At 41.3% G+C, this 13405-nt stretch overlaps 1 protein-coding gene and 1 non-coding gene across 6 annotated transcripts in view; one reads left to right on the forward strand and one right to left on the reverse strand.

The window, feature by feature from the left end:
• Positions 1–395: 395 nt before the first annotated feature.
• Positions 396–477, reverse strand: trnas-aga (transfer RNA serine (anticodon AGA)). The gene has a single exon. It is a non-coding gene; the product is annotated as a tRNA-Ser (tRNA).
• A 2460-nt stretch (positions 478–2937) lies between these two features.
• The window catches only part of bptf (bromodomain PHD finger transcription factor), a 29249-nt gene continuing 18781 nt past the window's right edge, over positions 2938–13405 (forward strand). For 4 of the 5 annotated variants that reach the window (XM_058410818.1, XM_058410801.1, XM_058410838.1 and 1 more), the window contains exons 1-5: positions 2938–3631; positions 5146–5971; positions 8434–8654; positions 12820–13020; positions 13165–13305. In XM_058410818.1, the coding sequence (XP_058266801.1) occupies positions 3166–3631; positions 5146–5971; positions 8434–8654; positions 12820–13020; positions 13165–13305 (1855 nt within the window). In that variant the 5' untranslated portion in view covers positions 2938–3165. The remainder of the gene's footprint in view (positions 3632–5145; positions 5972–8433; positions 8655–12819; positions 13021–13164; positions 13306–13405) is intronic. The other variant, XM_058410828.1, reaches the window with a different exon arrangement.

Below are 13405 nucleotides of genomic sequence, written 5' to 3' on the forward strand. Positions count from 1 at the left end.
TTTTTATTGTAGACTTTGATAGTGGCAGTTGTGTTGATGTAATTACATTACATTGCATTGCATTTCTCTATAGGGTCAAATAAATTTTCAAAAACATGAACAGCTGCACACAAACACTGTGAAGCATCATGGAAACTTCTAACTGGTTTGCAATATGCTCTATATATTGCCTGACCCAACACTGACCACGAACCGACTCCAGAACCAGAGACCGAACCGGTTCTCAGTGGAAATGAGAAAGGAGAGAACTAACATCCAAAACAATACGAGGTTAAATGCATAAACTCCTTTAACACTCTCTACATAACGTCGTCGTATATGTTCATATTAAAGGGGATGTTATTCTCACGTGATTAGTGGTCGCCTGAAAAAGGACAAAAAAAAAAAAACCGTGACGTAGTCGGCAGGATTCGAACCTGCGCGGGGAGACCCCAATGGATTTCTAGTCCATCGCCTTAACCACTCGGCCACGACTACTTGCGAAAGTATTGTCTCTTCACAGAACAGTGAAATCAGAACACTTAATCACCGCGCGCAATTTGGAGAACTTTATAAAAAAAATTTGACTTTATTGTACAACTGAAAAACTAGCGTTAGCATGCATTGCGCCTAGCTTTAGCACCCATTTAGCCTAGCTTTAGCAAATAGCTACAGAAGGTATAGTAGTTAAAGACTGAGAACGAGTCACATTTTGAATTCGACAAATTTCGAAACTAAAACCACGTGTTTTTCATACAGGCCTGTTTTTTTTTTTATTTGGCTTAAAGCCAACTCAGCCTGCCCTGGCCATGTGGTCTAAACAAAAGATGAAGAAAACAAAAGCCAACTTTAAGAACAGAGAAGAAGTCAGAAAAGAAATTGATCTATTTTATATCTGATGATCATTGTAAAATAATCAACACCGGTCAACGGAGAAAAAGATCTCAAAAAAAGATCTCAAATTATTAAGTGTCTTAAAACGTTCAGACTCCCAAACTCAAATCAATAAAAACTTCAGAAACTCTAGCCGGAATATGTTTTTCTTTCATTGTCAACACATTTAAACTAAAAATTTAATAAAGTTAATGACCATGTACAACATTTTAGTATTTTTTATTTTTATTTTTAGAAGACCTAAAACATCCAAGTACTTGGCCTGTTTGTTTTTCATGCCCCTATGTGCAAAGCTTCTGTCAGGACTTTAAAATATATCGGTAGTTTTGATGATTTTGAACTCTTTATTGTCAGTCTAAAAGTAATGTTTGGAAATGTTAAAAATGAAGAAAACCTTTCTGTGAGCTGCTGTGCCACCCTTTAAAGCTAATATTCCTGAAATTTGACATTTCTACATAGAGCATTAATTACCTAAGTAATAAACTAAGCTAGCATTTCAGTGGTGTGTCTTGGTTTGATCTAAGCCTAATAATTTTTTCGATACCACCCAACACAGTAACATAATTTTCAGGGGTAAATACTTTATAATGTACCTGTTATAGTAATATAAATGTCTCGGCATGTGGACATATCAAGTGACTATGTTTGAAAATAATATTGCACAAGCATTTCATGCACAGCTGTATTTGCTCTCAGAAAGTTGTTATTGTATGTTACAGTATGTATGTATACTGGAGGCTTGTAACTCATCTCCTGCTTCATGATGAAGTCCACTATCAACTCCTTTGAATTGCTAACGTTCAGGAGGACATTGTTCTCCTGGCACCTGTTCTCCAAGCTTTTTATCTCTTCCAGATAGACCCTCTCATTGCTGTTAGAGATCAGGCCAAGTCAAGTCAAAAAGGTTTTATTTTCATTGCAAACATATATAGCTGATCTAGTACACAGTAAATATGACAAACGATTCTTGTAGAAAAACGATTCTTGTAAAAATATGGCACTTTTTTTGCTATATTTTGTTAAATTGTGTAATATTTTGTTATTTGTTATATTCCTTCTTATCTTATCTATTACCTGTGCTTGTGGATACTGCTGGAAGCTGTAATGATCTATCTATCTATCTATCTATCTATCTATCTATCTACAAGTTAGAAGCAGTTGGTAGCATCATTAAGGTATGATGTGCAAAAACAGCATTAAAGTTAGTGTGTATATTAGTGGTGCTGTAAACATAGATGCATTTTGAATGTGTGTGTGTGTGTGTGTTTGTGTGTGTGTGTGTGTGTTATTTATGGGTATTAGTTATGGGAAAAGTTATTTTCATTTTCCTTTCCATTTCAAGGAAAAGACAAAAAGAAACTTCTTTCAAGAATACGGTCATGTTTGGTGGAGTTTAAAAAATGTATGAATAAAAATTTGGCTAGAATGAATCAATTATTAAATAGAAATTCTTTTTCTGCTTGTTTGCCTGAATAGGTGTATCTGATATAACCATTGACTAGATATATAATTGCTACTGGAATAGCTTAAATTACCATTTTGTATTCTTTTCTTGATGATCTTACAAAGCTCTATATGTTCAATAAATTTCCATATATATATATATATATATATATATATATATATGATATATGAATTAAGGACAAAATGTCCTTATTCCACTAGTGTTGTAAAAAATCATTAATAAGGTTTAATGGTCTGTCAGTAATCCAGATCTGTAAATGATGTTGACATTTCCAGGTGAAAGACACACCAAAAGATACTTGAACAATTTCCTTGATGAAGAGATGTACCTTTATTTCTGAATGAAGTATGAAGGTACATGGAGAGTTTATACAGGAGCAATCACGATAACGATAACGTGCGACCAAAGATTAAGTAAAATAAGACTGAAATTGCACTGCACAAAAATATCAGAAAGGGTATTTAATGCTCAGTAAAGTGATAGTATCTATCATTGTAAAGTTGCAGTGAAAGACAGAGTGAATAAACGTAGCCGAGCGTTCAGGCGGTTGTGTAGAACGGGGGGTCACGTGACCTGGGCTCGCGGCCCGCTGTGTTTGGAGTACACGGAGAGAGAGGAAGCAACATGGCGACTGCGAGCGACCCGAAGCGGGACGCCGGCCATTCGCTTTGAGCTTTCTCGCGTTAACCGTGTCTCTGGCTTTACTGGACTGCTGCATCCGTGTCTCTGCGAGTCTAGCTTTCCGTCGGTGCCTGAAAATTCGAGTTTTCTGCACTTCCGGTGCGCGCTAGGACTGAAAAAGAAAAGAATAGGTTTTTCTATGTGTAATGAGGGGGAGAAGAGGCAGGCCGCCCAAAACCCTGCTGATGCAGGAGCCTTCTCCAGGGCCGGTGCGCGGTCTCAGACCCCGGAAAGGATTAAAGGGGAAGAGGAGAGGTGGCAGCGACGACGAATTTGTGACACCCAAGCGGGGAAACCCTCATTCATCGCGGGGCAAAAGGAAATCTGGATCCGCGGCATCGCGGGGTAGAGGCAGGGGCAGAGGAGCTGGACGAGGCAGGGGGAGACGGAGCTCCGCTAACGCCGTGGTTTACGATGACCACGAGAGCGAGGAAGAGGAGGATGCGGTGAGTTTAGCCTCGGAGGAGGATGAGTACATGGAAGAAGAGCCTCTCTCGGAGGAAGAAGATGAGGTCATCGACAACGAGTCGGACTACCTCGAAGAGCTGCCCGAGGAGGAGGAGGAGGATGATGCCAGCTACTGCACGGAGAGCAGCCACGGCAGCACTCCAGGTATCACTCTAGCTAACGGCTAGCTAAACTATCCAAGTTCACCATGCACACTCATGTCCTGAACACACGCCTGCAAAATTCCCAATGGCCTCTTTTATTAACCTTTTCTTTTTATTCAATATTTCTATTCAATCTTTTACCCAAGTGCTGGCTAGATCTCTCAAAATGGAGTAGCTATGTGCTAAGCAAAGGCAGGCCTAACTTTTAGCTCAGTGTTGGCTAGCTATCTGAGTCGAATATGCATGTTTGTATTGAGTAAGTGGCTATAAGAGAACAGATGTTTGATTATTACAATATTATTTATTCACTCCTCATTCACAATATCGCCCCCGATCACCGAATACACAAAGAGGAATAGAGCTAGCTTGCAGGTTAGTTGAGTAAACTTAGCATGTTTCAGTCCGGAGCTTGACGTTAGCAGGCTTGCTAGCAGTCAACTTAAGCTTAAATACAATGGAATTCATTTTCTTAATTAGCCGAATAATTTGCATGTTATTAAAGCTTTGTGCAACGTGCCGGTTCTGTCGTCTTCGACCTCTGAATTTAGGCGAATTGTGTTCATAAATGTTTAAAGCTGAAGTTAGAAATCTCATTATGTGAATATAAAAAAAAAATCGCATTCGTGTTAGCAGACCGGTGTGCTAGCTGTCTCTGTGTTCAGGTAGTGTTGAAAACACATAAGCTCTGTTTTTTTTAACGATTTAAGGTTATTTTCTTTATTTGGAGAAGTAAACATTTTCATATTGTTTGTTAGTCTTGTAGCGAACAGGCACCCATGTAGCTAACCCTGGCTCTTCTTCATTAGCTAAGTGGCTAACTAGCTAGTCAGGCTAATGACAGGATCCCATGCGTTGGATTGTTTTGAAATCGAGCGCCAGTAGCGCTTCACCTCACACACGGAGGGAGTTTCATACTGAGGGACTGACAATATCTTCCTGACATTGCCAAAGTCATTGATGAGAGTCAATAACAGTGTAGATGTTTGGCTTTAAAAATGTTTACACATATATATTTCAATATTTTCTTACAGCACTCATATCATGTATTTTTCTAACCCCCCGTAGTTTTCTAACTATTGTGGCCATTTCCTGGGTCAGAATCCCTGTTATATCCATATAATAAGGACTATTTACATTTAAATGCACAAGCCACATGTATTCACTCAGTTTAACTTGTTTTGTTTTCCTATTTGCACCTCAGGAGCTCTGACACATTATAAATATAAATGCATCAGTCTCACCAAGCCAGATTTTCTAATACACTGTTATAACACATTAATTGCAGAAGCAAAAAGAAAAGAAAAAAAGCCCTCCACCCCAAATTTTTCTCATATCTTTTGTTTCTGACCTGATGATGTTGGTCAGCTACAGACACATTTGGCTGTAATTTATAAATGCATAAGGTTACTGAGATCTAATCCAGATTTGAGTTTAATGACCAGATTTGCTGTAACAGATGCATGCTGCAAAATCTAGAGGATTGTATTTACTATGTGTCGTCTTGTTCTTTGCTAGGCCGGAGGAGACGACGAGCTCGTCGGCCACCCTCTCCCATCCTGGAGCAGAAAGAGATCCCTCCCCTGGAGCTGCCCAAGTCCTCAGAGGACCTGCTCATCCCTCCCGAACAGCTCCTGAACGCCTCAGCAGTGTACGAGGTGCTGCGTACTTTCAGCACAGTGTTACGCCTCTCGCCCTTTCGCTTTGAGGACTTCTGCGCAGCGCTGGCAGGCCAGGAGCAGTGTGCGCTTCTGGCCGAGACACATATAGCGTTGCTCAAGGCCATCTTGCGTGAGGAGGACTCCTCCAACACCACTTTTGGGCCAGCTGACCTCAAGGACAGCGTCAACTCTACACTGTACTTTGTGGACGGCATGACGTGGCCTGAGGTGGTGCGAGCGTACTGTGAGAGCGAACCCGAATACGGTGGCGCCGCACTCGAGCACCTGGAGGCTGACGAGTACCCTTACGGCCCGCTTGAAAGCAAGGTGAAGGTGCTGCAGTTCCTTGTGGACCGCTTTCTCACCACTAATATGGCCCGTGAAGAGCTGATGAGCGAAGGAGCCGTGCAGTACGACGACCACTGCCGCGCCTGCCACCGTCTCGGTGACCTGCTCTGCTGCGAAACGTGCTCAGCTGTCTACCATCTCGAGTGTGTGCGGCCGCCTCTGGAGGCTGTGCCCGAGGATGAGTGGCAGTGTGAGATATGTGTAGCACATCGTGTGCCCGGGGTCAGTGACTGCATCACTGAGGCCCAGAGGAGCCGCCCGTACCTGCGACAGGAGCCCATCGGCTACGACCGGCACCAGCGGAAGTACTGGTTCCTCAATCGCCGGATTATTGTGTGAGTTTTACATCTCGTAAAATTTGAATCGTCTTGCGTAATCTGCAGTATTCCACATCTTTGAATACAGCACAAATAACTATCACTAGCAAATCACATGCACGTCCAGTTATGTTGGATTATGTTAGAGCAGTGACAATTAGCAAAAGGTAGATGAATTGAAGCTCTTTACATATGAAACCAATATTTTCACATCAGGCTAAACCCAGGAAACCCGTCTCCACTGGCTGCCAACATGATTGGCAGGCTGCTTCCTGGGTCTGTTTGCTCGCTCCACAGAAACTGTGAATCATTTTTTTAACACACAGTTATTATAATAAATATTCAGGCTTAAAATTCTAGTTTTAACTACGTCTGTTTAGACATTACAACAGTTCTGTGATCTTTTGTTGTCCATATACAGACTCAGATTTTATAGTTTAATTGGGTTTGATAAATCACTTTCTCACTTAGAAAGACTTTGCAATGTTTTCCAAACTTGAATCCAAGTTTAATCAACACAGAACCCTTGTCTAGATAACAGTGGAACCTCAGACAGCTGTTTTTAGACTTTTTAGAGTTCATCACACATGCAGAGAGGTCTGTAGGATACACTGTATTGCCAAAAGTTTTGGGACACCCCTCCAAATCATTGAATTCAGGGGTTGGACTTGACTCCTGAGTTCCAGTGAAAGGAACTCTTAATGCTTCAGCATACCAAGACATTTTGGACAATTTTATGCTCCCAACTTTGTGGGAACAGTTTGGGGATGGGTGCTTCCTGTTCCAACATGACTGCGCACCAGTGCACAAAGCAAGGTCCATAAAGACATGAATGTGTGAATTTGGTGTGGAGGAACTTGACTGACCTGTAACCTAATACATTTACATTTCTGGCATTTGGCAGATGCTCTTCTCCAGAGCGACTGACAATTTCTCTCATTTTTATACAACTGAGCAGTTGAGGGTTAAGGGGCCCAGCAGTGGCAGCTTGGTAGACCTGGGATTCAAACCAACAACTTTCTGATCAGTAGTCCAACACCTTAACCACTAAGCTTCCACATCCTCCCCGATAGAACATCTTTGAGATGAATTAGAGCAGAGACTGCGAGACAGGCCTTCTCGTCCAACATCAGTGCCTGACCTCACAAATGCGTTTCTAGTGGAATGGTAAAAAAAATTCACATAAAGCCTTCCCAGAAGAGTTGAAGCTGTTATAGCTGTAAAGGGCGGGTCAACTCCATAATACGTTCATGTGCATGTAAAGGCAGACGTCCCAGTTTTGGCCTGCCTCACAGTCTCTGCTCTAATTCATCCCAAAGGTGTTCTATCAGGTTGAGGTCTGGACTCTGTGCAGTCCAGTCAAGTTCCTCCACACCAAACTCGCTCATCCATGTCTTTATGGACCTTTGCTATGGCCATCCCCAAACTGTTCCCACAAAGTTCGGAGCAGTAAATTGTCCAAAATATCTTAGTATGCTGAAGCATTAAGAGTTTCTTTCACTGAAACTAAGGGGCCAAGTCCAACCCCCTGAAAACAACATCTGAATTCAATCATTTGGAGGGGTGTCCCAAAACTTTTGGCAATATAGTGTAAGACACCTTAGGTCCTGAGGGAGCACAGCATGCTTTTATTAGTTTAGATTCAGAGCTAAACCCAAATGAATCTATTATTTAATGTATTTTGTTGAGTTTAACCAGATGTGTTTTGTATGAGAGTTGAAGCATCAGGTGCTGTAGTATTTGGCATCGGTGAGCCGCCTGTTGGTGTATCTTCAAACTCTTGTCACTGCATTCTACATCATATGAGATCACTGATCTCCTAGATGAACAATAATTGTCATGTATCCGTATTGTTTAAAACAGCAAGAACATTCATATTGCTAAATATCTTGGTGGGCTTTGTCTAGACCAGCATCAGGATAACAGTGTATTGTTTAGGTCATGTGCTTTTTGACGTGTTCATTTGAAATGCAGTGTTTGTTTTTCAGTGTTGTACCAGCATCTGTTCATCTGGTTTTTTGGGTTGAACAACGAAATTACCCTGACACGTTGACTGTTTATCTTTTCTTCTTCTTCTTTCTTTTTTTATTTTTTATTTTTGACTGACTCAGTTTCTTTTATGAGAATGCATAAGAAATTTCCTCTGAAGTTGTGCAAGAGATACGCAGACATTTTAATTACAGTGCTGCTTTAATGGCACTGTATCTTTTGTTTAAAAGCCTCCTAATGAATGTAGGCATGGAAAAGAAGCTTTGGGGTTTTGGGGGGCTTTAAAAGTCTTTTCTATTCCGAGTTCATCTTTGTATTGAATACGAAAACATGCACAAGTATCAAAGTCATTATATTTAAGGAATGTTCTGTCGGATCCAGTGGCAAAACCAATTTTAAACCACACTTTTTGTTCACATTGTAATGTAATTTCCTGATCTGATCTACATTGCACGGATTAACTGAAGCCCTATCTCGTCTTTCTGTATCAGGGAGGAAGACGGTGATGAGGAAGGGAAGAGGATCTGGTACTACAGCACTAAAGTGCAGCTGAGTGAGCTGATCGAGGTCCTGGATAAGGAATTCTGGGAGAATGACCTCTGTGCTATGCTGGAGGAGCTGAAAGAGGAGATTTACGTGCACATGGACATCACGGAGGACCTCACTAACAAGGCCCGTGGCAACAACAAGGCCTACCTCACTGTCGTCAACGGTAAGCAACCCGGAGCATCACGGGTGCACTTATTCTTTATGCTTTTAAGAACATGTGTAGTATAATGCTGTTTAATCCTGTTTACCTTTTGTTTTATCGTACTGTGGGATTTTAACCTGTTTTCTCTATGGCCATTGTACGATTTTATTCTGTTCTTGTATGTAAGAAATAAGACATGACCGTCCGTGGTGTTATAGGAAATCAATCAAAGCATGTCCTAAAGTGTTTTGTTCCTTGCATTTTTTCTTTTATTTATTCATTAAAAAAACATATGACATACTTTTTATCCATTTATAGTTACCTTTGATGTGGAATGCTTATAAAGCGGTTTAGTTTCTGATGTCACTTACAGTATAACAAGCTATAATCAGTCATTATAATAAGGGATGGATCTCTATTTCCTGTGCTCTTGTCTTTTTTTTTTTTATTTCGTGGAATGTTCAGATATGTTTTAAATTTTGTCTCAGCGTTTTGGCCACATCTGAAAAGCAGGCTTTCTGAAACTATCCTCCAAGGTAGAGAAATCTTTTGTTACTCTCAGCACATGGAAACCGCTTTAGTGAAAACCCCCGACATCAACCCTGACAGAGAAATCCTCGTGTTTGTGGTTTTCCGTTTTAGAGGGGTTTTTTGGTCAGCTTTGACCAGGTTACATTCACTGAAGATGAATGAATGAATGCTTTTGACGGTGTTGGTGTTTTTTTCCTTATTATCCTTTGAGACTTTTGATATAAGTTTGAGTCAGGTCAAGTCACTTTGTCATGTGATGCATTCACAGAAATGTCGTTCCTCAAAATTATACATAATGCAGACATCTACAGATGGAACTGAATAAATGGCCAGTGTGAGTGGATGGATTTGGAAATATTTTCATGTTGATCGAGATCACTATATTGGCAAAAGTTTTTGGACACACCTTCAAATCATTGAATTCTGGTTAGGAACTCTTAAAGCTCCAAAACGAACTCGCTCATCCATGTCTTTATGGACCTTGCTTTGTGCACTGGTGCGCAGTCCTTTTGGAACAGGAAGGGGTCATCCCCAAACTGTTCCCATAAATTTTGGAGCATGAAAATGTCTTGGTATGCTGAAGCATTAAGAGTTCCTTTCACTGGAACTAAGGGGCCAAGTCCAACCCCTGAAAAACATCACCTGAATTCAGTGATTTGGAGGGGTGTCCCAAAACTTTTGGCAATATAGTATATTTTCAGAAATAGTGTTTGTATTGACAGGAATTTTTTAAAGCAGAGGGGCAGAATTATTCGTATAGGTGTGAACAGCGCCTCAGTAAGGTCCTTGTGCATCTCATAGGAAGCAGCACTAAATGTTTCCACCCATTAGAAGCAGGTACATAAAACGAAATTTGCTCGTGCTCCGGGGATTCATCTTGTGCGTTTGATGTCGTAAACAAGTGTTTCATTACAAACCCCCAGAAGCTCCTGCTCACTCTAGAGGCACCGAAGAGGCAGGGTGAGAGGTAGAAGTGTTTGAGGTTAGAAATACACCGGAGATGCCTCTGCCAACATATGTTACGTTTGTGTGTGTGTGTGCATCTGTGATGAACCGATACCAATGTGCTTTTTAAGGTCATGTTGTCAGCTAACACCTCTGCATTTTCTGGTGGCAGTGACCGATGTAAAAAAGCAAGAGTGCATGTGTGCCCTGTGTTATTTCACTTTTAGCTTTTGTCTGTAGAGGACCTAGTGGTAATGTGACCCCAAGCTCATTCATCCTGTTTGTTGAGAAGGCATATAGAGGTGCAGACTGTGAGAGAGATTTAACAGTGCCTTGTGTGGTGTCTACCCTTGGTATGAATAGAAAATGGTAACGAAACTGAGAAAGGTTACTTAGGAAGCTGGTGCACATGCAGGCAGGCATTACTGATCTTATCTTTGACACGATGTCTTGCAAGCTGACACAAGAATAAAATAATTTAGCCAATATATTTCTGGAAATTAAGGGGGGAAATGTGTCGTGTTAGCGTTACATTTTCTGATGGAATTCCTTAAATATTACAATATTAAATATGACAAGTAGAGTTAGAAATTAAGTTTGAAGTTATCAGTTCAGACAACGAGCCTTTTTAACGTTCAGCGATACCGTGACGCCGCTCGGATTTTTATATAAGGTTAACACTTTATATGGAACAAAACGTCTCGATGTTGCTCTCTTTGGTGTCTTGTGTCAGCTTGTCACATAATAAGCCCAAAGATTCACTTCACTGCATACCTATTAGTTTTGTCTTTATATTCTTGAGATGACGACCAAGAGTCCAGCAGTGCAGAAGACGGTCGCTGGACAGATAATGTGTCAGGGCTGGGATTCACACTTTCTGTCTTCTGCTGCTGTTTATTAGAGTGTTGATATATTTAGACAGTTTATCAGTTCATTATGTTTTAGCGTGCGTGCATACTAATGGTAAGGCATATGTGAGATGCCAAGAGAAATCTATAGAGAAATATGGTTTCTGTCGCGGTTGAGCACATTTCAAATAGGCAACTGTTGCAGAGCATGGGCTTTCAGAGGGAAGGAGAACTGTTTAGATTTGAGTGGCTTGTAATGACAGAAGGGCTGTGTGGCTGATCAGAAAGTAACCATAAAATGTCTTTTTGCAGTGGGAATTTTAGCTACACTCACATTCAAGTGCTATGCAGCATAGAAAGACTCTCCAGTTCAAAATAAGAAGCCTGGTATTTTGCTAGAAGTCATTTACGGACCTTTTGAGAAGATATTAAGAGCAGCTGGTTTTGCTCTGCCTGCAGATTTGGGGCCACGTCACTGTCAAGTCTCAAGTTTTTTCTTTCTGGTTTGTTTCATACGTTTACCTGACTTTCTAAATCCACCAGATATAGTGGGAATTGTAAATTGATGATACCATACGTACCAGCGTACCATTGGGGTATATTATCCCACAGCTATTTATAGCCACAGAGGCTTGGAAGCAGCCTGTTGTGTGTAGGAGGGAAGCTCATCCTGTAGAGGTCGGCTGAGAGATGCTACATCAAAAGACGGATAGCGTTAGTCTTAATTTTGTAAGCTTCTCCAGCTTGTATTGTATCTGCTGTTTGCTTTCCAGAAAACGCAGTTTTACTAACACAGACGGAGAGGTTATTCAGCGCAATTATTTTTGCTTGAGCAAAGATTGGTGTTCAGTCTGAAAGAAAGGAGCAGCATCTGGTACTATAGTAAAGGATTGCTGATTGATCAGGTGCGCATGTCTAATAGAGCTTCATAATCCAGTAGTGATTAAAAATCCGTTCGTCAGCTTGTGTCTAAGACTAAATTAAGATCCTAAATGTAATACACAGCTTTTTTTTTTTTTTTTTTTGCTTTATTTCCTGCAGTTGAGCTGATTCACATCGCATTCTCACTGCAGCTAAACCGTTTCTGCTGAATGCACACTACATGATTTTTAGCCCTGATTTTCTGATGAAGACTTATTCGGGGCTCTGTGACTGCTTGTATTGTGAGCTGTATTTTCACAGAAACGATTGTAAGCACAGTAATGATGCTTCTCTACGAAATTATTTGGTTGTTAGGAACATCAAAAAATAAAAACACACTCAACATGATTCCTGGCAATGCCTCGAACACTTAAGATTCAGTGCTGTATAACTCCAGTTCTCTTTCCAGAACAATCAAGTCCTTTCTGCCTGTGTCTTTCCAGTCCTTTTCCAGCTGAAAGGTTGTGTCATCAGTAGATGTCCAGGTGTGTGATAGCTCCTGTATTGTGCAAAATACTGCGTCCACAGAACAGAGCGTAAAGTTGTGTCCGGTGTTACAGCACTTCTAAGACTTCTTGTAGTGTCCTACAGGCGTTAAGGATTGCTTGGATTCGGTTGTTTTGTTCTGCACCCAAGAGCAATTTCTGTGTTTTTCACCAGCCTAACTGAACTGCACCAACGGATAAAGCATCGGATATGAGATCAGTTTAGTCTCCCATCAAATCGCCTAAAAAAAAGTGTGATTAAAAAGAAACAAAGCCTGTAGTCTAGATATTAGTGTGTGGCACAAAGATGTGTACATTTAGGATGTCTGTTTACAGAAGAGTCTGTCTCATCCATATACTTATATGACTGCACACAAATATCTTTTTAGTACAGCATGCTTTGTCCAGAACAACAAGCATCACAATAAAACTTTGTGGGGTTTTTTTCCCCTTCAGATGAGATCCTGGAAAAGCAGAAGACTCGCCAGGCAGAACTCGATGAGGCAAAGCAGAAAGCTTCAGAGAAGGACGGTCTTGGGTCAAAGGTCAACGAGGGGTCCGAAGGTGATAACCCTGTCTCGTCTATTACCGAACTGTCTTCTTTACGACCGGACTCTGAAGACGGGAACTCGGCCTGTGACAAGCTTGAGGCTGACGGTAAGGCCAAGCGTCAGTGTGTCAGTGTGATACTCACGGGGCAGCACCTCACCTTTAGCTTAACAGTGAGTGAAATGGAACCTGCCTGATTTGGTCTGTAAGGTGAGCTGGAATGGATTTTTGTGTGTTGTGCCTGTTCCGTAGCCCCAGCTCCTCCTGCTGGTGAAGAGAGTAACAGTGTGTGTGGGCGCTCTCAGGCCGACTCCTCCGGTCCGTCTAAAGCTGACCCTTCATCTACATCCACTGCAGAAAACTCTGGGGAAGGGGCACAGAGGGAATGGGCAGGTACAGAGGCGTGATCCTGGAAGTCATTTTGATTCATCATTGATTGTGCTTCTATGAGATTGGATCAACCTGCACTTCCACCGTTGAGACATTGCTATTG

This window comes from Hemibagrus wyckioides, linkage group LG02 (assembly GCF_019097595.1).
Source record: "Hemibagrus wyckioides isolate EC202008001 linkage group LG02, SWU_Hwy_1.0, whole genome shotgun sequence".
In the NCBI taxonomy this organism is placed as follows: Eukaryota; Metazoa; Chordata; class Actinopteri; order Siluriformes; family Bagridae; genus Hemibagrus; species Hemibagrus wyckioides.